The following is a 23,759-nucleotide window of genomic DNA, read 5'->3' on the forward strand; positions in this document are numbered from 1 at the left end:
AAAAGGTCGGGAGGACGTCGCTCGCCACGCTTCGGGGTGGCGTGGATAGTGGGGGGGTCAGTGAAACCTCATTGTATGTCATACAAATGTATAGCTAATGGCATGGCATCGCATGCAATTTTTTGGGAGGTGCAATGCAATGCAATCCCCTAGGGCCAACAGAGCAGTGAATAAATTACATAAAAAATGGCATCGCATGGCACTATAATGGCCCATGAGATGCAATGCAATGCGATTTTGCTACGGAGAATAGCCCTGTATGCTTACAGCGTATTGGGTGCACTGCTAGTAAACAAGTACCCTGTTTTCTTCTAGAAGGTGCTAAATAAATAAGCAGAGCCTGGTTGCCCATAGCAACATCCGATGTGAAATAGAACTCCCATCTTAGTCAATTTCCCCTAACATCTCTAGCTGTCCCCTTTAGGTCAAAAACATATGAACCTCTGTGAACTCCGTGCACTCGGAACATACAGGCAGCAGCAGATGCGCAGCGTATACAGTATCACGCAAGTGGCTGCTGCCGCCTCAGCACCGCGGACAGCGCATGCGCGGAGGGTACGCCTTCCGGAGCTGGCGTGATTCCACCTGACCCCGCCCCTTAACAACGTGAGAGCGGCGGCGCGACTGTATCGTCCAGCGAGTGCATGACGTCGCGCTGTCACGTGCTCCCGTCCCGGCTCACGTGGTGAGAGACTGCTGCGACCCCGCCCACCCCTCCCCCGGGCCGCCCCTTCTCCCCGGCCAGCAGCAGTACTCTCTGTCAGTGTCTGTATTGCCGCCGGCTGCAGGCAGGAGCTGGCAGCAGGGAGAGCAGCGTGACAGTGATCACGGCGGCTGCTGCACGTGAGAGCGGTGGCCGCTGCTCAGCAATGATCCGCCATGAGGGCAGCAGGAAGGGAGCCGCAACGAGGAAGTCCACCCTGGACGGCCAGTGCTGGGAGGAAGCGGAGGCTGCGAGCGGAGGTGCCGCCAGCAAGCCCCTGGCCCGGGGGGAGACCTCCAGGAGGACCACCGAGTCCGAAGTGTTCGATGACGGCACCAACACTTTCTTCTGGTGAGGCTGCTGCTGGTCCCGGTGTCCCGGCGCCACCTGTGGCTCTCCTGCTGCTGGGGGACTACACGTCCCAGCTTGGAGGGCTGTCAGGCCTGCCTGGGACTTGTAGTACCTTGTGCTGGCTAGTCACAGTGTGCTGCCATCAGGCCTAGACCTGCTACCTGTAGAATCCAGGGCATAGGGCTGGTGCCGTACCCTAGGAGCCCACTTCAGCTGCTGAGTGACCGGTGCCGCTGCTGCATGTATGTGGCTACCTTGGCTTTAGAGCAGGCATGTCCAACGTTGGCCCTCCAGATGTTGTGAAACTACACATCCCAGCATGCTTTGCCACAGTTTTGCTATTAGAGAATGCTAAAACTATTGCAAAGCATGCTGGGATGTGTAGTTTCAAAACATCTGGAGGGCCAACGTTGGACATGCCTGCTTTAGAGCAGGCTTGTCCAACCTGCAGGCCCTCCAGATGTGCTAAAACTACACATCCCAGCATGCCTTGCCACAATTTGGCTATTAGGGAATGCTAGAATGATGGCAATGCATGCTGGGATGTGTAGTTTTAGCACATCTGGAGGGCCGCAGGTTGGACAAGCCTGCTTTAGAGCTTGCACTTCTCATACAGATGTGCATCTATCCTCTGCCATGGCTGGAGCACTGTGGACTATGCAAGTTATCCCCGGTACAATCCAGCATGAGATTTTGACTATATAGTAGATCGCACAGGTTTTTTCCCGTGGCAGCACAAATCGAAACCCAGATAGACAGGGCAGCAATGACTATATAGTGCAGATCTAATGCAGATTGTATGTAAAAAGTACAGAGATAACGAAGATTGTATAGCACTCGAATCTTAAGCCGAATAGCAAGGTAATCTCACCGTGTACACACCATAAGAGGGACTAAGTAAAAACCGGACCCGGATAAGACACCGGAACGCCGGACCAGACATCAAACTCTGCATTCCGGAGCTTATAGTGTCTGGTCCGAGGGGTGTCCCATGCGGGGGGTGTCTTGTCCGGGGGGATGCCTGTGATTGCTCACACCAGGGACATGGGGAAGGGGAGATTACAGCCTCCCCGTGTGGTCTGGACCGTTCCAGTTTTTATTACACCCCCGGACCATGCGGTGAGGCTGTATTCTCCCCCCTCTCCTCTCCCAGGTGACAGGTGCGAGAGCAGCCTCATCAGATGGAGCACCCCCGGACAGGACACCCCCGGACCGGATACTACAAGCTCCGGAATGCAGAGTTTGATGTCCAGTCCGGCATTCCGGTGTCTTATCCGATTCCGGATTTTACCCATACCCCCATAAGAGACTTCTTTTCTTAACCAGTGTCATCTGGTACACACCAGACCATTCCCGATAACGATATAGCGCATACACACTGATATCATACCCTCGCTCCTTACATGCACCACTACGACATTGAGCTGCATGTTACAGAGGATGGAAGATACATTTAACGATAGTGTCCACCCTGCCATCACTGGGACCCCCATCAAACATGCAGTCGCTAACCATATCGATCCTCAGGAGCGCGCATTCTTAACAATATTGTGGATACACACTGAACGATATGCATGACAATATCGTTCATTTAAACTAGGAAAGTGTACCCAGCTTAAGCAATCTTCCAAACAATGGGGCAGATTTATTAAGCTTGGTGAAGTGATAGTGTCTGTTTTTTTATCACCGGCCAATCCGCTCCTACCTGTAAAGTTACAGGCTTGGTTTGAAAAATGACAGGTAGGAGCTGATTGGCTGATGAGAGATTGTAGATCAATACTAGTGACCTGTGCAAAGTATCCATCAGCTCATTCTCTGACTTTATATACTGACTCCTTTGCCACGAAAATGCTTATCCTAGTAGATCGGAAACTAAGCAAATGTCTATTTGTGAGGGTAATGTACACAAAGCACAGGAATAGCTACCCATGGTGGAGCATATAGTTGTATGAGGATATATCTGTATTTCTGCAAGAAATTACCTGTCTGTGGTCCTAGTGTATAAATGAAGGCTACAGTTAATGTGTTCCCAGGGGCCCCTGAGGGCCGGAGCTGACAAGTACTGCCTTACAGCACTTTGCATCTTTATGTAAGTGCAGTTTGAAGCAATTCTATTTGCCAATAGTTCCTATATTGTTCCGGACAGTAGAAGTATTGTGCTGCACGTCTGTGGTGTTATTTATTGGTGGCTAAATAGGCTTTTCCCTGCAGCTGTCATGTAACCGTGGGGAATGTCGTTGACTGGGCTGCCAGCAAGTGCGATACATGTACTCAGCCCACAGCCTGTCGGCAATAGTGGCGAGTTTATGCTTAGGGGAAGGTAAGGAAGTGCATGCACGGTCTCTCTGCGGGCAATGGTAAAACGCAGGCCGGGCATCACCTCTGTGATATGGTACACGTGCCGCAATCCGTGCCTCATTTCTAAGCAACCTAGTCAGATTATATTGCCCCGTGTGTATGCCCTTAAATGTTGTTGGGATTTTCCTGTATTTTATCAGTTTCCTTCATTTCATGGGTATATGGTCGTTGAGTTGACACACCAAAAGTCGACATGTATTGGGTCAACCACTGAAGGTTGACATGGGTGGAAGGTCGACAATGGGTTTTTCACTTTTTTTTTTGTGCCGACAGGTGGTGTTTCATGCCCTATCATCCACTAGGGAGCGGAGGGAGGATAGATTAGTGCCGCAGCATGGCGAGCTATGTGAGGGGACGTGGTGCACAGATATGATGTCTATGTCGGCATTCAGGAGGAAAAATTAAAAACCCATGTCTACCTTTTGACTGTCGACATACCACTTGTGTCAATCTTCCACCCATGTTGACCTAAGGCATGTTGACTTATTTGAGGTGTCGACATGACATGTCGTCCATCAATGGTTGACCTAATGCATTTTGACCTTTTAGTTAGTTGACCCAATGACCCCTACCCAGTAGATGAAGTGTATTTATGTTCCAGTAGACCTATGAAAACTGTTGGGCTGTCACAAGTGCTAAGGTCATTGGCTAAGTCGAGCTGTTTGTTTTATTTGTTTGTGTTTAGTTTTTAACCACAAAGCAGCAGAAGAATGAATATAAATGTGTATCAATGATTGTGTGTGTGTGTGTGTGTGTGAGAAGTGGTTGCGTGGTTCAGTTTTTAGCAGTATTTTACTCTTACCTGTACAGCGTTGCACAGACTTGTAATGATGGCTGCTGATTACATAAATTATGTCATGAGACTAGGATTGTTTTAAAACCATTTTAAATGCACCCAGTTCATGTCTATCCCATATTTTAAGCAGTTTATCTTTGGGGTATCTCAACACAAGATCTATAGTGTATGGAGGCAGCAATGTACAATTTAGTTTTGTACTTATTTTTAGAAGCCACTGTATTCTATGAGGTGTAGACAATGCAGCGCCGAGGGGGGTTTGTATGGCAAGAATGGCTTGTTTTCAGTGAGGAAAAGCCATCCTCGCCATCCAACCCCCTCGCTGTATTCAATGTTTTCCAGAATCCTCATCAGCAAGGATCCCATTAAATGGCAAAGTGTGCCGCAAATGCAGTGAGTCCGCTGCAAATAGTGGCGAGCCACGGTGTTTTGATGTCCACACTCACCGTTTCCACCTCCACTAAAAAAGGAACCAGCGAGGTGGAAATGGCGAGCCAAGAGGAGGGCGTTGAATCCTCTGACGGCGAGCTATCGCGCTGCGCGCTTTCAGAGCATTGAATACCCCCCTATAGGTTGACACTTTGTACAGGGGATGCAGACTTCAGAAACTGTACTTTTATTTTATTTACAGAATTAGTTTTTTTCACTATGTTATGGTGTGTACACACGATCAGATCACATCAGGACTCGCATCGCACGGCATGCATGGAGTGGCACAATTTACACTATATATCTTGGCTGCCCTCTCTAGTTGGCTGCCGATTTTCGCTCACATGGAAGCGCGCATCGGCAGCGCATCGGGCTCCCAAGCCCTAAAAAAGCACGCAATCAGCATGCGATATGGCTTCCGATGTTCACTATATCGGCAACATCGGAAGCCGTATCGCACTGTGTGTACACACTATAAGATTTGATGTATTTGTGAATTATTCAATATTTAGTTTGAAGTTGTCAGTGCCGGTGGCAAGCTTTGTTTTATTAAACAGTTTGTGTGGGTGACTGTGCTTGTGCACACAGTACCAGCTGCTGGGCCGCTTATTCCCATCCCTGCCTTATACAGTCACCTTTCTTTTTTTGCAATTTTACCCGTGATAGCCAATTTAGAAAAAAAATTGGTTGCAGGATATTCTGCGGACAATATCCCGATGCTGTTTGCAGAGAGTGGGTCGTCTTTGGGTGGCTACTGATGCTGTGTGCAGAGAGTGGGTCATCTTTAAGTGGCTACCGATGCTGTGTGCAGGTGTTCTGTGGGTGACTGTCAAAGCTGTATGTTGGGATCAGATGTAGTGTATGTGTTCTGTGACCATGGTGAGTGACAGTATAGATTGTGTGGATAGTAAATGCAGTATTATCCCCTGTACACACTACGATTCCTGTGCCCACCGATATCTGCATCTCTGGGGTGCTAGCATCAACACTTGCCGATTGGGTGTTGTTGCAGGGACAATTCTGCAGCATGGCTCCCATTGAGGATGTGCTCACTTATAACGACCTGCTGGAGCCCGCGCCGGGTATTGTTGTAAGCATACACACTGGGCAATATAATGAATTACATCACACAGAAGTGTCGACATGCGCAATGTCTATGGCCCTCCAGCTGTTGTGAAACTACAAGTCCCATCATGCCTTGCCACAGTTTTGCTATTAGGGAATGCCAAAACTATGGCAAGGCATGCTGGGATGTGTAGTTTCACAACAGCTGGAGGGCCACAGTTTGGACATGTTTGACCTAGTATATACTGGGCTTTAGGGGTAGTGCAGATTAAACTAATTGAAAAATTCCAGTTGCTTAATTAGTTATTAGGGGTGCGGTTCAAAGGATTCCAGAGCAAGGTCTGACCAATTTTCCTAAATATGATTTTAGGGAAAATCAGACTTTCTCTGGGGTTGTGACAAAAAACGCTGATTTACAGTAATTCCTATAGAAATCACTGTGGCTTATGATCTCCTTCAGTTGAATAGGAAAAACCTGTGCACCACTGATTGTGCCTCAGAGTCCTGGTACGTATTACTGTATGTGTAAGCTAACATCCTGCCCGTTAGAGGTAAAGGTGCCCATACACAGTACAAATGCTGGGTGCGATGAGATGCGCGCTCCTGCGCACATCCCATCGCACAGCTCAAAAAGTATGTGCTAGATTGCATTGGAAAACATATGCGTTGCGATCTACTCCAAATTGCATACAATAATTGTACCGTGTATGGGCACCTTGAGTGTCCCTGATGGACTGAATCTGCTACATAATCCCGGAGCACAACACATTGGCTCAGTTATTTTAGACATTGTGGTTGTTTGAATCACCGGATTTCATTCGCTTTGATGAAACCTAAAGGGCACAATTATAGAAAGGGTGAGGATTTTGCATTTGCTTCTAAAAAATTCCCCCAATTGCTCCGGTGCTACCTCCATGTTGGGAAAGCATATCCCTTTCAGGCTGGTTAACACCTTGGAAGTACTGTCTATTTATTGGAGATCATCTCCAGGGTGCACAAAAAATAAAGTTTGTGCGCAAAAAGTCTGTTTCGCGAATCCAGCCTCACGATCAACAAGTCCTAGTCTACAGCAGTGATTCAGGGGACGTTTTTTGTGTGGAAATTTCCATGTCCTCCTTGCACTTTGATCCTGCCTAACAGGACCGGCTGCTCCTCTCTCAGGTAAAAACACTCTAAAATCAGTGCGCTCTATAGTGTATGAATCAGTTTCAAAAAGATTTCATTCAGACATTGAAAAAGACAAAGGCTTAAAACATGTGGTACGTACAAACCTACCAGGGCAGTGATGAATATTGCTCTTTTGCGAAGGACATTGTTTCGTCTTGATTGCCCTTCAGCCTACATTACATATTGATAATGGCTGTGGTGTATAGTTGCATCCGCACAGAATTAACTGGTATTTATGGTTTTTGCCCAACCCGGGTTGAAGCTTGGTCCTGTGTGCGGCATCCATTCACTTCCCAGGTGGGGCCTGGGGGGGGGGGGGGACACGGTGGCTGGGGGCAGCCCAGTAACTTACCTTGGTGCTGGGCTTGCCCCCAGCGCGGAGGTCCGGGGCGTGGCAATCGTTGGTCCCTGCGCTTGGAGATGATGTCATTGCTGGGCTGAAAATTGCTTAATACATACACACTAAGCGATTTTCGCCCGTCTAAGTGATTTTTCCCCGGGAGGAAGCCTTTCCATAGCAGGACGCTATAGACAGCTGTCCACCCCGTCACTCATCTGCTGGCAATACCAGCAGATGAGCTGCCGGCGACAATCCCGGAGCACTTATAAGTGATGATCACCGGGTCGTACACAATGGGCGGCTTTTGCGCTGAAACTGAAAGCTGAGCTCAAAATCGTCCAGTGTGTATGTAGTGTTCATTCTAGAACCTGCCATATTTGAAAACCCATGCAGTTCCTCTTCCCTGCCTGGGTTGTCGCTGTCTGCTGTAGTGCTTCTAGCACAGTGTGGTCTGTATATCAGCACTTATATGCAATCCAGATCTGTGCTAGAAACACCACAGCAGATAGCGACACCCCAGGCAGGGAAGAGGAACTGCATGGATTTTCAAATCTGGCGGGTGCTAGAACGAACACTATGTATGTGCCTTAAGTCAGGTGCAAATGAAGTGATTATTAAAATATTTAATGTCTGTCTATTTGAGCTGATGTCTGTCCGGCTTTGAGCTGAAAGCCGCTCAAACTTGTTGTTTTGAGCAGCTTTCAGCTCAAAATCGCCCAGTGTGTATGGGCCTTTACCAGTTTTGTTGCATAGGTTAGCGCTTAAATGCGGCTGTATCATTACAAATAATTTGGCCATAGCCAACTATGTAAACCAGCTAAGAGCGTCTGAACTTCCCTGCTCTGGTGTTTGTAGTATATACTGCTATTTGGTGCTTCATTTTGAGTAGCTGCAGCAATGTTGTGCATGTATTGCATGAGGGTAATGCTCTGCTGATGGCAAGCGTCCCTAGAGGGTAATACAGAAACTGTGTTCCTCTTGCTGTAGAAGAGTACAGTATAAACCTGTATTATGACTGTAAATCTGGTGTCCAAACCATCAATTTATTCTTTAATCTACACTTTATAAATATAACCTGTGACAGAATGTTAAACCCGGTCTGATCTAAAGACACCTATGTATGATCACGGTCTTGTAGAATAAATGCATTGATGGGGTATCATGGCAGAATTGGTCCTATTCATCATTGAGCACGAATATTGCTGCTACCATTGAAGTCACCCAGCAATTGGAAATGTTTTCCTGATATTCTCCAAAACCCCCAATTGGGGTATATTTACTATGATCAGAGTTCTATTGAAGATGGGATAATAGAATCTGGTTTGCTATGGGGAAACATCCCATCTACAATAGAACTCCCATCTTAGTAAATTGTCCCCATTGTCTCCATTTAAGGCCCCCATACATAGAGCCGACTTGTCCTAAGGACAAGTCGGACCCAATTCTCCTCCGAGCCGCCCGGCAGCTCCCCGGGAGGCTCACATACCATTAGGACTTTGATGGGCCATTTTTTACATGTGATAAATCGCATGCGATTTATCACATGTAAAAAAAAATAACGGAGCTGCAGGGCGGTGAGGAGCAGTGGGGGCGGGCGGCTGGGGAGGAAGCAGCATGTTACTAGATCAGTGCTGGGGCGGGCGGCGGTGACAGTCAGTCTCCACTGTCTACTATAGCGCTGTAGCTGGCGGGCAGCCGCGGCAATTACAACTTTAAAATAACATGTCAAATGACTGCCCGGCTAATGATTGGTTGAGATAGAGCGCTCTCAGCCAATCAGTGCCCTCCCTCCGCGGCCGCTGATTGGCTGAGAGCGCTCTATCTCAGCCAATCAAATGCCGGAGAGTCATTTGACACATTATTTTAAAGATGTAATAGCCGCCGCTGCCCGCCCGCTACAGCGCTATAGTAGACAGTGGAGACTGACTGTCACTGCCGCCCACCCCAGCACTGATCTGGTAACGCGCTGCTGCACCCCGCTGCTTCCTCCCCAGCCGCCCGCCCCCACTGCTCCTCACCGCTACGGCGCTGGACAGTGACTGACTGTCCAGCGCCAACTAATTTATTAAACATCGTATGTCCCGCCGGTCCGAACCCTGGGGCTGGGTCCGATACGCACCGGACCGCACATCGGACCCGACCCCATGTCATGAAGAACCGATTTGGTCTGATTTATCGGGCCGATTAATCGCAATCGGCCGAAATCGGTCCAAATCTGCTCGATGTATGCCCACCTTTAGTTTGTACTTATTTGTTCTCTAATGGAAAATGCCAATGTAGTTGCTTGTATGGCGGGCAGATTTGATTAGTGACATAAGCACAATGACTGCGTGGTGATGTCAGCCACTGTCCTCAGGATACCTGATTTCCACTCATTACCAGGCCCTGGGCTTCCTATTACTGTAACAGATCTTCTGTCACCAATTGTCTCCCCTCTCCGGCAGGAACTCCCCCACAGGCTTCATTAAGATCGTTCTCCAACCCGGGGAAACCTACTCATAAATGAATTAGTAGGATGAGTGCAATGCTTTCAATAGCCTGGATTAAGTGGATTGAGATTAATGTTCTGGATAAACCACATCATGTTAACATGATGCGTCCTGCAGACAGACCACAGTACATCCGTATTAAGGGCTGCTCAGAAACTCTTGTAATGCATCCCCTTTGTTTGAAATGTAATCTATGTTAATGAACTGGTTGTGGCAGTATGCTATTACTGTTTTATTGGTTATTGGCTTTTAAAATGTTAACATGTTATTATGTGGTCACAGACTTTTTGAGATTTATTTTTTTGACGAGATAGTGAATACACATTTGTAGAAGTATCTGTGCCCTTCTGCTCCACGGGAGGTTTCTGACCTACCTGAGCTTACCTAGATCCAGATGTGGACCTACTATCCAGATACCCATTTACATTTTGGAGACCCAGTGACTACATCCTCTTTATGTAAAATACTCTAATTATATTTATATATTCTACTTTTTTAAAGGAAGTTTGGTACTCTTTACCTAGAACGGCGCCCGTCGTGCTGATCGCGGGTACATTTATGTGCGTCCGCGACGCGACCGACGCGATGCCCGCGATTTCCCATTGAAACCAATGTTAAACTTTGAAATCGTGTCGGTCGCGGCCGCACATAAATGTACCCGCGATGCCCGCGACGCGATGCTCACGATTTCCCATAGGAATCAATGTTAAAAGGCGCGATGGACCCGATTTTACTGTTAAATGGCTCAATCCACCCGATTTGGCCATAGGAATCAATGTTAAATGGGCCACAGAGCCCATTAACCCTTAAATGCCCCCCCCAAATTTTTAACGCCACCCCACGATCCACGCCAACCCGAAGCGTGGCGAGCGCAGCGAGCCCGCGAGGGGCGGCGGTACGCGTCCTCCGTCCTTTTCATGCCCTACTATCCACTAGGGCGTGGTGTGAGAATATAATAGTGTGGCGAGCGCAGCGAGCCCGAAGCGTGTCGAGCGCAGCGAGCCCCGCGAGGGGACGCGGATACCTTCACAGTTATGCGCGTCCCCTCGCGGGCTTCACAGGTGTCCGTGGCGACGCGGACACCTGTGAAGCCCGCGAGGGGACGCGTCTACCTGTGAAGGTATCCGCGTCCCCTCGCGGGGCTCGCTGCGCTCGCCACGCTTCGGGCTCGGTGGCTCGCTGCGCTCGCCACACTATTATATTCTCACACCACGCCCTAGTGGATAGTAGGGCATGAAAAGGTCGGAGGACGCGTACCGCCGCCCCTCGCGGGCTCGCTGCGCTCGCCACGCTTCGGGTTGGCGTGGATCGTGGGGTGGCGTTAAAAATTGGGGGGGACATTTAACGGTTAATTGGCCCTATTTGGGCTGTGTGGCCCATTTTACATTGATTTCTATGCCCAAATCGGGTCCATTGAGGCATTTAAGTGTAAAATCGCGGTCAATCAGGCTTTTTAACATTGTTCCCTATGGGAAAATCGCGGGCATCGCGGCCATCCCGATTTACCCGCGATGCCCGCGATTACCGCGATGACCGCGATTTTTACCCACGACGACCGCGATTTCAATCGCTGGCGCCGTTCTAGGTAAAGAGTACCGGAAGTTTGAAGCATTTCATGGAAGCAACAGGACAGTGCTAGCACCACTCTCAAACGTGAGCATGGCAGATTTTTGGCACTACCCTACGTGCCTTATATGCAGGGAGTTGGGATCACAGCGATGCAAGGCTGATTATTGGGCGTGCAGTGCGCAAGTGCGTCTCATGCACAATAAAGGACGCATTTGCCAGTGCTCCGTGATACATACTGGCAAATGCCTCCATTTGAAACCCCACGCCAGCCCGAAGCGTGGTGAGCGGACACGCTACGCGTCCTCCTGACTTGTTCATACCCCCACTATCCACGTCGGCGTGGAGTCGATTTTATAAAGTGTGGCGAGCACACCGAGCCCGAAGCGTGGCGAGCGCACATGGATTACTTGACTTGTATTACGCGTCCCCCCGCGGGGCTCGATGCGCTCGCCACACTTTATAGAATCAACTCCATGCCGATAGGTATAGTGGGGGTATGAACAAGTCGGGAGGACACGTACTGCGGGGCTCGCCACGCTTCGGGCTGGTGTGGATAGTGGGGTTGTTTCAGGAACACATTCACATCTGTCATGTCAGGCAGGTTAAAATGGTCAATGGTTCCTACACATTGTAATAAGCGCTGACTGACTACGCTAACTACGTAAGCTCCGGCTAGCCGCGAACGGGCGAGAATACGAAGAGGATACTGACAGGGACACCTGACTGACTATGCTAACTACGTAAGCTCCTGCTAGCCGTGAACGGGCGGGAAAACGAAGAGGATACTGACAGGGACGCCTGACTGACTACGCTAACTACGTAAGCTCTGGCTAGCCCTGAACGGGCGGAAAAACGAAGAAGATACTGACAGGGACGCCTGGCTGACTACGCTAACTTCGTAAGCTCCGGCTAGCTGTGAATGGGCGGGAATACAAAGAGGATACTGACAGGGACGCCTGACTGACTAAGCTAACTACGTAAGCGGCTGTACGAACATGCTCTATTTACTGCACTAACTACTTAAGCGGCTGTGGGAACACTACACTGATTATGACAGGGACGCTGACTGCGCTGGCCGCGGGAACACTACACTGATTATGACAGTGACGCTGACTGCACTGGCCGCGGGAACACTACACTGATTATGACAGTGACGCTGACTGCGATGGCCGTGTGAACACTTCGCTGATTCTGACAGGGACGCTGCGCTAACTACGCAACTGCCGCCGTGAAACGGCACCAGTACCGATTATTGTGCTAAAACGGTGATGGCTAACCTTAACACTCCAGCTGTTGTTGAACTACACATCCCAGCATGCCCTGCTACAGGTTTAGCATGGCCAAATAGTAAAACTGTAGCAGGGCATGTTGGGATCTGTAGTTCAACAACAGCTGTAGTGTCAAGGTTAGCTATCACTGTGCTAAATGGAATCCCCAGTGAAATCTATGGACCTGCAGGGGCTTTTTATGTTTTGTTACTACGAAGAATTGCTTTTTTTTTTTTTGATGTTTTTGTGCTGTGAGCACCGTTAATCATTTCCATAATCTGTATGATAATCGCTTGGAGCTATTGTATCATTGGCTGATGTCAGCAGTTGTCAGTGTATGGCATCTTAGCGGTGCATCGCCATTGGATGCATATACTAAATGTGGAAATCTGTCGCACTCAAGTGCTTTACCTTACACACTAGATGCTTATTTAGGGTATGGGCCATAGGGTCAATACAATGAAGGTTGACACCGGAAATTGGTCTACAATGGGAAGGTTGACAGGATTTTTTCACTTTTTTTGTTTTTGTCATTTTGACGTTATTCGACATGGACACTATCTGTATACCGCGTGACCTACGACCTAATGCAGTGGTTCCCAACCCTGGTCCTCAAGTACCCCCAACAGTGCACGTTTTCCAGGTCACCCGGCAGGTGCACTCATTATTCAGACACATTTTAAAAGATCCACAGGTGGAGCTAATTATTTTGCCTGTGATTCTGTGAGGAGATCTGGAAAACGTGCCCTGTTGGGGGTACTTGAGGACAAGGGTGGGGAACCACTGCTCTAGTGGACGGTAGGGTATAAAATACCGCTTGTTGGCAAAGGTCGCCTCATAAAAAGTGAAAAACCCATGTGGACTTTGACTGTCGACCTTCCAGTCCTGTTGACGTCAGTACTCGACCTAATGTATGTCTAGCTATTGATCATATCCTCTTATGTCTTCAGCCCCTTTATCCATAGAAGCAGAGAATGCAGGATTCTTACTTGTGCGTGTTCAGAAATAGACGCTGGAACACTGAATATTTGCAGTGGTTGTTTATAGCCTCTGTGAGAGTTGGATGCCGGCCAGCACACGACAGCCCTTCACTTACAGCTTCTGTGACTGTACCTACGTTATAGATAATCCTGTGATTGGTGCACACTAGAAAGATATGGTTCTCTGTAGTGCAGCAGGGGTTCAGATATGTTGCAGACCTATCCAGTCGGCTGTGTGCAGCCAATGCCGCCAGCAGTGTAATCTTGTAGCAACCAGGTTCTTGCTCCTACAGTGTCATGAATGCAACCATTCTGAGGAATCCCAGAACCCAAACGTAATAACCTGCAGGGTGCTGAAAGTGCCAATGCTTCAATGGTTAACGGCCTGATTCAGGACATAGCCAGAAAGAGCACCTGGGAAAACCACTATGCAGTGGTGCAATCACTGGCGTATCTATAATAGGTGCAGAGCTGTGCACACGCTACACCACACGTCTTCAACTTGTGGCCCTCCAGATGTTGTGGAACTACATGCCCTGACAGTTTTGGCATGCTCTTATAGGAAAAAAATGTGGCAATGCATGCTGGGACATGTAGTTTCACAACATCTGGAGGGCCACAGGTTGAAGACCCGTGCGCTACACCCATTTGAATTGTGCAGTGTGGTGTATTAATCCATACACACACTATCGGCTGTATTGTAATACAGGAACCAGTCTGTGCTTTAGAGTCCAGAGAAGGGATGGCCATAGACCAGTGGTAGCCAACCCTAGCCCTCGAGAGCTACCCACAGTTCACATTTTCCAGACAACCTAGCTGCTGCACAGCTGCACTCATTAATCACTGACACATTTTAAAAGATCCACAGATGGAGCTTATTAGCTCACTTGTGATTCTGTGAGGAGACCTGCAAAACATGCACTGTTGGTAGCTCTCGAGGACTAGGGTTGGCTACCCCAGCCGTAGACCATTGATGGTTTATGGCCGAAGTCAAATACCTTTGCCATCAAGTGGAGAACAGATGGTTTTCCTCTGTCGATGGCAAAGCAAAACCCATGTTTTCCGGGGGGTGGGGGGTGTTTCAGATGTGCTGGTAGATGGACCATAGCTCCGCCTCGAAACCCCGCCCCGTGTTTTGATTGGCCCACAGGCCAATTAGTCAAACAAAATGACCATCAATAGGTAAAAATATTGATGGTCATCCATTGCATATTTTAGCACTATTGATGGCATATGGCCATCCCTAGTCCATAGATGGTCTGCGCCATTCTGGTCTCTGAATGTTACCCCAGCGTTTGTTCCTTAGTCTTTTATATACAGATGGAGCCAGTTGGGCTGCTGTAGCTGCAACAACTTTGTACGTTACCTTGTGATTTGTTTTTTGTTTGCTATGTACGGCGCTGCGGACACTTTGTGGCGCCTTATAAATAAACATACTACTACTACATGTCCGTCCTTTATCCGTTACGTTCCCCATGCTTATGTATTGTGATTGCCTAATTTTGCGTGTTACTCTGTATTGCAGCAATGTGTTTATTATGATTATGAAATCCTTTAATTATGTGTTGGCTTAGAGCATTTAAGTAATCTTTTAAATCATCTGTGCCATAATTACTACTTAAGGAGGCTTTCACGTGGATATTATTTCTGTGCTTGCAGTTTGCGATGCATAAAACGTGCAGTGGCCAGCACCCCTCTTGGCTTTCCTCCTATACATGTCAGTCCTCTGTTATTAACCCGGCGTCAGTCAGGTTGGGTCACATGACCTGGGCAGTCTTATGTAACAGAATGCGACATTGCCAAACTTCTCAGTAGCTGGAGAATTTTTTTCACCAGACTGCGGTGATCTGATCCAACAGGGAAGATACTATCAACATCAACCATACAATTAGAAGCTGATACTTTATTGAAGGCTAGAAAGCAGTCAACATCGGCCACTTATCATAGAATCTGGGAGACATACGTAGCCTTTTGTAGGTCAAGTAGTAGGAACCAAAGGTCGATACCCACAATACTTTACTTTTTACAGGCTGGGTTGGAAAAGCGTCTGTCTGCAAATTCCTTGAAAGTACAGGTGTCGACACTTGGGCCATGCTGGATATGAAAGTTGCAGACGATAAGTATGTACAAAGGTTTGTCCAAGCAATTAGGAAAATCAGGCCTACTTTTCATAATCCATTAGCTCCTTGGTACCTAAATATGGTTCTTAATATTCTGACGGAAGCCCCCTTTGAACCACTGGAGAAGGTGTGGATTATATGGCTTACGACCAAGGTGTTTCTAGTAGCTATCGCCTCAACTAGAAGAGTATCAGAGCTGCAGGCTCTTTGGGCTGAGGAGCCGTCTCTCAACTTCTTCAAAGACAAAGTCGTATTAAGGACAAAGCCACACTTCCTGCCGAAGGTGGCGTCAAATTTCCATATGAACCAGGAAATTGTACTGCCATCCTTCTGTGCTAACCCAGTCAATGCAAAGGAGGCCAGGCTTCACAGGTTGGACGTGATGAGAGCTCTTAAAATTTATCTACAAAGAGTGGAGCCATGACAAGGAACCAAAAGGCTGTTCCTGGTAACAGAAGGCAGGAATAAAGGCCTGGGGGCCACCGAAACCACCAAAGCAAGGTGGAAAAGAAATTGCATATTGGAGGCTTATAAGATTAGGAATTTAGATCCACCAAAAGGGCTCAGGGCTCATTCAACTAGAGCTATGGCAGCTTCGTGGGCTGAAAAGGAGGCGGCGACACTAGATGAACTGTGCAAAGCGGCTGGCTGGGCATCAGCACACACATTCATGAGGCACTATAGGGTAGATGTGCTTTCTTCCAGTGACACAAAATTCCGAAAAAAAATTCCGAGTGCTGTATATAGATGAGATTAAGATAAAAAAAAATCTCAACTGCAGAAGTTTAGCAGAAAAGGTGAAATATAACCTTGTATCCTTTATTTTGTATGATTTGCCAGCCCAGTAACATAACTGCTTGGGTATAACCCATATGTTGGCTGCCATGGGGAGGTAGAGGAAAGTACAGATTACCGGTTAATACGCTTTCCTGTACTCCACCATGTGGCAGCATTTATTCCCATCCCGTATTGGATATAATTGCATTGATGTATATGTATTACTTATTGGAGCTTTAAAATGGAAAGACACAGAGCCTAGAGGGGGCGGTCTTAATATAGGGGAGGTGTCTTTTCTTTCCTTTCCAGATATCTACCTATAGGGAGAAACCCATATGTTGGTTGCCATGGTGCAAACCTATTAACAGGTAATCCATACTTTATTTCACATAAATAACTTTTTTCAACTGAAATATATATTTACAAATCTTTGGAAAAAATAAGAAAATGTGGAGTTAAATATTTCAGGGTAATTTTGACCCACCCGACTGCCGGTGTAACAATTTTCTACCGTACATACGCCGGTTAAGTGATTTGCATTGGGCTGAAAGGTGTCACTACATTGCCAATTTTTTCTCTTGCTGTACTGCATCTCACTGGGTCACAGTGGAGGCGATGGCCATATTACACTTATTACCAAGCCTCTAACATTTCATTGCATGTAATCTATAGAACATTGGGTCAGCTATCTTATTTCAGGGAGTAATGTCGTAAATAGTTTTCACTGTTGTTCCCAATGTTGCTGATTTGATGCTTGGCGCTGAGTAATCACTTTAATGTTTAACGTTCAACTTGAGTACTGTGCTTTTCTTCCTAATATACAGTATAGTCTCCAGCCCGTCAGAATGACGGAACAACATTACAGTAATGTCAGTGCTAGCGGCCAAATGACACCACACTTCGGGGGCTATTCAATCACCGGCGAGCATCTCCTGTCTTCCTCGACAGTATTGATCAGGGGATCTTGCAATACGAGCCCCACATCACTTGACGGGCTCGTTCTGCCGGGAATTGCCAAGCTCCTGGCCGCGGCACGACTATTCCCGGCCACGCCCCCTTCTCGCCCCACGGCAGGTGGGACATTGAATCCGAGCCGACAGAGTACAGGACTGGGTCACGGCTGTCGAGCCAGCTCGACAGCCGTGACCCGCAGATTGAATTCCCCCCCCCCCCCCCCCCCTTAAATTACTTTCGGATGCCATCTAGTGGCCATCAGTGAGACATTCTTTAATTTCCCCCTCCCCACCATAGAGGTGAGGAGCAGCATTTTATTATGTATTATATCCACATGTACTAAGCCTTGAAATGTGGTAAAGTGGAGAGTGGTAATCTAGCAACCAGCTTTTGTCATTGTTCTCGCACAGGGTCGGATGTAATAACAGTGCGAAATACACCCTGCCAATTATTGCAACGATAATCATGGCATTAATATTAACATACGCCATTAGTATTGTAAAAGGCAGCTCTTCTGAAAGGGTCTTCATGGCGCTGTCACCTGCTACCCCTGGAAGAATCCTGCGGATGGCTGCAGTGACTCTCGGGTTCTGCCTCCTCCTCCCTGAACCCGAGAGTCACTGCAGCGACAGTGAACTCGCTGTCGCTAGGGCAGAGGTCATTGTACACAAGGAGTCTGCCTCCCTCCCCCCACAAAATAATTGAGGGATGTCCGGGCAGGGGATTGGTGGGAGGTGGAAAGAAGCCCATAGGTTTCTATAGGGCTACCCCAGAAAAAGCTGTGCATCGAAAAATGCTAAATCCTGCCCACAGCCTGTAACATGACAGTTATGAGCTGATTGGCTAGTACTTTATCCCTCTCCAGTTCATCACTTTTTCATGGCTTAGTGTGTGTGTGTGTGGTTCTCAAAGCTTTGTGTACTGTGACATACAGTTTATGCATTAGGCAGAAAGAGCAGCACCAACTAGGAGATAGTGGAAACAGCCCAGGGTAGATCCAGCGCTCCTGTGTAACTTTACCGTCAGCTCTGGGGTTTACAATAGCATCATAAAAAGGTTCTGCGGGCACTTGTCACACAGATAAGCGTTGTTTGCTCTCTGTATTGATTTAAGTTGATTACACACAGATTCTTGTCATCCTGTGTTATGTTGTATAACGTAGAATATTTGCACGCCAGTAGGGATTTATAAATGTAGGCGTGTGCTGTAAGCAGGAATATACCGCTCTCTAGCCGACAATTGGGTAAGACTGGAGAGGATTGGAGTTTATGGCAAGCACATGTGGTGTCCCCAGCAATCATGTAGGGACTGCTGTCCTGCTAGATCACATGTGATATGAGACTACTATTGGTATATACCTTCTGCAGTGGCGTAACTATAAATTTTGCTCCCCCCTGCCAAAAAGTTTTGGAGGCTCCTCTCCAGCATGTTTCCCCAGTGTGTGACGTGATGACGTCACACGCATAACGGAGAAGCTGAAGCAGGAGAGAGGAAGAGACCAGCATACACTGCTGCTTCCCTTGGCTCCGACACATTCCAGGCCGCCCTAGCACGCCCATCCGCCTGCCCATCCTGTACACAGTAGCCATTAGCTGGCTCTGTGTGCAGTTAATAGAATCCGTGGTGGACAGCAGCAGGCAGCAGCATGTCAGTGCTTTGAGCGGGTGCCGGCGCCCACACAGACCCTGCTGCTGCTTGCTCCCCCAAGCGGCTGCTGGGGCTGCCTTACAGTAGTTACGCCACTGACCTTCTGTAGTGTAGGCCGGATTCTGCCGTAGGTGCTGCACAATTTACATCATCTTCTGAGTGATCTCACTGTTCTCCTCTGTACAGAGCTCTGCATTGAGCCTTTCCAAGTATGTTCCCTGCAATGCATTATTGTCCGACCAAATGGTGCTTCCAGAAACACACATCGGCGTGTGCAGCACAGTTTGTTAGGGCGTGCGCTACTGGAGAGGAATGTCTAATTACACTTGCTATATGTTACGCCAGGTGGAGACCCTTATACAGTACATGTATGCAGTAACCCCACCACACTATACACTATAGACCCGATTCTGATTTGAAAGTAAAGCAAACATTTTGGGCAGGTACTTTCCTGCATTAGGCTCCGCTCCTTAAATCCCCCCCCCCTATTCTATACTCCTTAGAACTGCAGCCTCAGAGGAAGGGGTGGTGGTGTTCCTGAGCGAAGGAGCTGAGCTAAGGGGGTGCTTGCGTCTGTGGAAATGCATGTTAGGTAAATGAAGTTACGCAGCACTTGAGTATGGTGTCATCACTATATCCCAGCATTTACGGGTTGGTGGCATCTGTGTGGAGCAGTGATAACTCGTTTATTTGTACAAGGAACAGTAAATGGAATGACCATTAGCTCTGCTTAGACCGCTAGTCCTACCTCTTCCCATAAGCTGCTGGGCTAGTGCAGAAATCACAAGGGATCATTGCCCAGCGTTGGCGTTCTTCCTGATCACTTCCTCAGCTGTAACGGCTGTGGTCATTACCATGGTCTCTGCTATAATTGTGTTCCTAAGTCCCCCCCCCCCCCCACCCCTCCCTTTTATATCAACTGTTGGAAAAACCGCACAATTTTCATATACCTTTAAAACTGAACAAATATCTCAATCTTTGCTGCATAATTACATTTGTCTTGGTTCAATGGAAAATAAAAGTACTCATTTATGCACGCAGGTCATGGCCATTCGTTGATCAGCAGTGTACATACGGGAGCGATGTCAGGCTGATACGCTGGTTCATATTGATGAATCACCTGTGTGTACTGTCAGTAAGTATGCAGTGTTGTCGGGTTCGATGTGCTGCATATAAATCCTAGCAATTTGGGCTCTGTGATGCAGTGTGTATGGTAAATGGTATTTGCTGGCAGTGGTGTGTAGGTTGTCTACTTTATCACTTCACCAGGCTTAATACATCTTCCCCACAGTTTGGGAGCACTGGAAATAGCTTGAGTGACTTATTTCTCTAGTGCCAGTGCCTGAGCAGGGCACATCATAAACCACATGAGATCTTTTGGTTCATAGATGGACAGAATTACATTGTGTTGGCATCTTAATCTGCCCTTCGTTTCAGCATTATGTGGAAAGTCTGCCAGCCAAACACAATGCCTCACCATTGAGCTGTTTGAAAATTTTACTTTGGGGGTAGTTCGGACCTGCGACAATGGGCATGCATTGGAAACCGGGGGGATTTCTTTATCAACTCTGTGCCCCTAAAGCAGGCATGCCCAAAGTCAGGCCCGGGGGCCAATTGCAGCCCGTGCTGTCATTTCAAGCGGCCTCCAGCTGGAAGCGGGCAGAGCATCACATGTGAGAAGCACAGGACACTAAAGGTGGGGCCCCAGCGAGCGCGCCTTTACCTTGCTGTCTGCTGCAGTGAGGAGGTGCCGGCCGCCACAGTCAGATGTGTTTGGCGTCCTACCCCTGCTGTTGCAATCTTATATCACCCTACGCCACAATCACAGTGACAGTAGTGCTTGGGGAGGGGGGCAGCAAGGGGGAAGCTCCTGTAACATGCAGAGCGGAGGAGGGCAGCAGCGGGAGCCCAAACATCTCCTGTCCTTGCAGTGCCTGCTTTGCCTCTCCTTCCTCTGGCTCACACAAGGGGCTGGGAAACATACAGAGAAGGGAGGGGGCAGAGTGGGGGACATACAGTGAAGAAGGGTCAGGCTGGGGGACATAGAGTGAATGGGGGTCATACAGTGAATGGGAGTCCAGTTAAGGAGGGTCAGGCTTGGGGACATACAATGGAGGCACTGATGGACATTAAGAGAAGGGGGACAGAGTAAATGGGTGCAGAGTGGGGAACATACAGTGAAGGAGAGGGGCAGGCTGGGGGACATACAGTGAAGGAGGAGCAGGCTGGGGGAAATACAATGAAGGGGCAGGCTGGGGGACATAGAGTGAATGGGGGCAGAGTGGGGGATAATTCTGATGTGTAATGATTCAAAGAATGTCAGGCTGAATGGTCGGCCCCCACACATTTACACTTCACCAAATCTGGCCCTCATCGCAAAAAGTTTGGACACCCCTGATCTAAAGGGTGACCTGGATCATATGACCTGCCCGGTGGTCTGAATATGGTCATAGCTATTTGTAGTCACCCCAGGATATTACAGGGTACGAATGCGTAAGGGAGTGAAAAGGGGTAAAATATTCATCAATACTGTACATCCTTCCTCCCCATTACCTACACTGTTTATCCTGCTCAGGCCTGTCCTTATGATTTCCTAGTGATATTAAGGACCAGGAATGTACTTTGTGCCTTGGCTGTGCTAATGCTGCTACATTATTCATATGGCATAAATCATTCACTGAGAAAAGAAAGTTTGTCCCTTAGCACAAGATAGAAAATGAAAGCTAAAAAAGAACCCCCAGAAAATAAATTCTTTTTTTTATTTTCCTGTTGGGGACACGCTAGAACAGACCAACTGTCCGGCAGATCCCTGGACCTATCCAGGGATTGGTATTGGCATATAATTTATAAATGGCCATCTCTGTGTGTCATGCCTGACATCACAACACGATTCAGACACCGGTGGCCTCTGCAGCGAGTGTACGGGCGGTCAGCTGTTCTACAGAGATAACGGTATATATGTCTGTGAAGGAGCGAGCTGAAACGTACAAAAAGTCTGCAGTTTGGGCACTTTTTGCATCACACCCAGATTGGGCATGAAAAAACTATTGAATTGCATATACTATACCTGGACTAGCGATGTTCCTGGGATATTGTGCTCCGACCTTTTACTTCCACTTAGCGGATTATGTGAGTAGTTGCTTCATGGATCATGAATTTGTATCCTAAGGCCCCGTACACATGGTGAGATATTGGCTAATGGACAATTGTGACTAAGGAATTTTGAGTGATTTTGGCTAGATGAACACAAAGTAATGATACTCTGTATGCCCGTACACACTGGGCGACGTGTAGCTGAAAGACGCTCAACACCGCATATGCCAGAGAGATGAACAGTCAGCGCTGCTGCGCGCTCCCGCAACATCGCCGGGAAAGCCGCTCATCTGCTGGTAATACTATTAATGTACAATTTTTTTTTTGTGATCTTTTGGATGATTATCCAGTGAATATCCTACTCGCCCCTCCCAAATACCCGGCAAGAAGTGGGCTATACTGTGTGTCACCAAATGGAATAACTATTGGAAGTATTTATCCCTTGTAGCCATCTGTGCACGTTCTGCTATTTTCTGTATATTCAGTCTGGTTATGTGCTGGTGGACCCAGGCAGTCCCTATGGGGTATATTCTAGTCTCCGTGCTGTGAATAGGGCCAGAAGAAAGCGCTCTCGGTGCTATACTAGTCAGAGAATGCCGGTACTCGCAAGTGTTGAGTCGTGAGTACTGGTGTTTTTTTGACCGGGCTTGAAACCTCATATAGCTGTGAAGTTGGACTACACCTGTTGGCACTGGTGTCCCTCTGCTACACCCACAACTCTCCATCCAACATGTAGAGGGGACACTGCTCAGAGGTAGATGTGGGGAGTGGGACAGATCTGTGTGCACTCACCTTTAAATAGTGCAGTTCTGCCAACACACCCACAACTAGACCCTGCACACCTATAATACGTGTAAATGCCCAGTTTCGGAAGTGAAGTTGTGGCTGAGATTTATTCGAATCACCTATAGTTAAAGTATGTAAACAGGCTGCGCCGCGCATGCACCTTTGTTATAATCTGTCCGTGGAGCGTGTTTGCATTCAGAGACTTCATTCTAGCACTTTTCCAAAACCTGTGCAGTACCTCTCTCCTACCTGGTGTGTCACTGTTTGCTTTGGTGCGATCAGTACAGTATAGTCTGTATTGAGATACTGTGGCCTACAGTGTAATAGACACCACAGCAGAGAGTGACACCTCGTGCAGGAAAGAGGAACTGCAAGGTTTTGGAAAGTTGCAGGCTGCTAGACTGAACTCTACATGCAACTTACAGCCTTTCTTATGTGGAACTGCTGTTTTCTAGTGTATGCTGCCATAATGTAGATTATTCTATGTATTTACACCATTGATTTGAGGGTAATCTCATCATTTCAGAGCTTGGCCACATCATAATGACCGCAGAAGTAATATTATATCCGCAGATTACTTCTGTTTTTCCTCATCAGTCTGGAAGCGATGTGAAAAGCTAATGACCTTCAGTTACTTTCTAGTGTATGTTTAGAATAGTGTCAGTACAGTGTGTGTGAAGCTATAACAATTGCAGCGGAGAAGGTGCACGCCATGGAATTCAGAGAACCGGCTCTGCCAGTGTGTTTACCCCTCCCCCCTTGCCTCTCACTCAAAGGTCAAGTGACTTGCTTTACTTTGTGTGGATTCTTGCCTTTTGTGTTTGACATTCTACAGCATTGATCAATAAACGGAAGCCTAGAGAAACC

General features: G+C 47.8%; 1 protein-coding gene across 2 annotated transcripts in view; it reads left to right on the forward strand.

Moving 5' to 3' along the window:
* The first annotated feature begins 703 nt into the window (after positions 1 to 703).
* PTDSS2 (phosphatidylserine synthase 2) overlaps positions 704 to 23,759 on the forward strand; it is a 70,710-nt gene continuing 47,654 nt past the window's right edge. Inside the window, exon 1 of one of the 2 annotated variants that reach the window (XM_083164150.1) lies at positions 704 to 1,054. In XM_083164150.1, the coding sequence (XP_083020276.1) occupies positions 870 to 1,054 (185 nt within the window). In that variant the 5' untranslated portion in view covers positions 704 to 869. The remainder of the gene's footprint in view (positions 1,055 to 23,759) is intronic. The other variant, XM_083164151.1, reaches the window with a different exon arrangement.

The sequence above is a fragment of the Crinia signifera genome, chromosome 11 (genome assembly GCF_055691185.1).
Source record: "Crinia signifera chromosome 11, ASM5569118v1, whole genome shotgun sequence".
Lineage (NCBI taxonomy): Eukaryota > Metazoa > Chordata > Amphibia > Anura > Myobatrachidae > Crinia > Crinia signifera.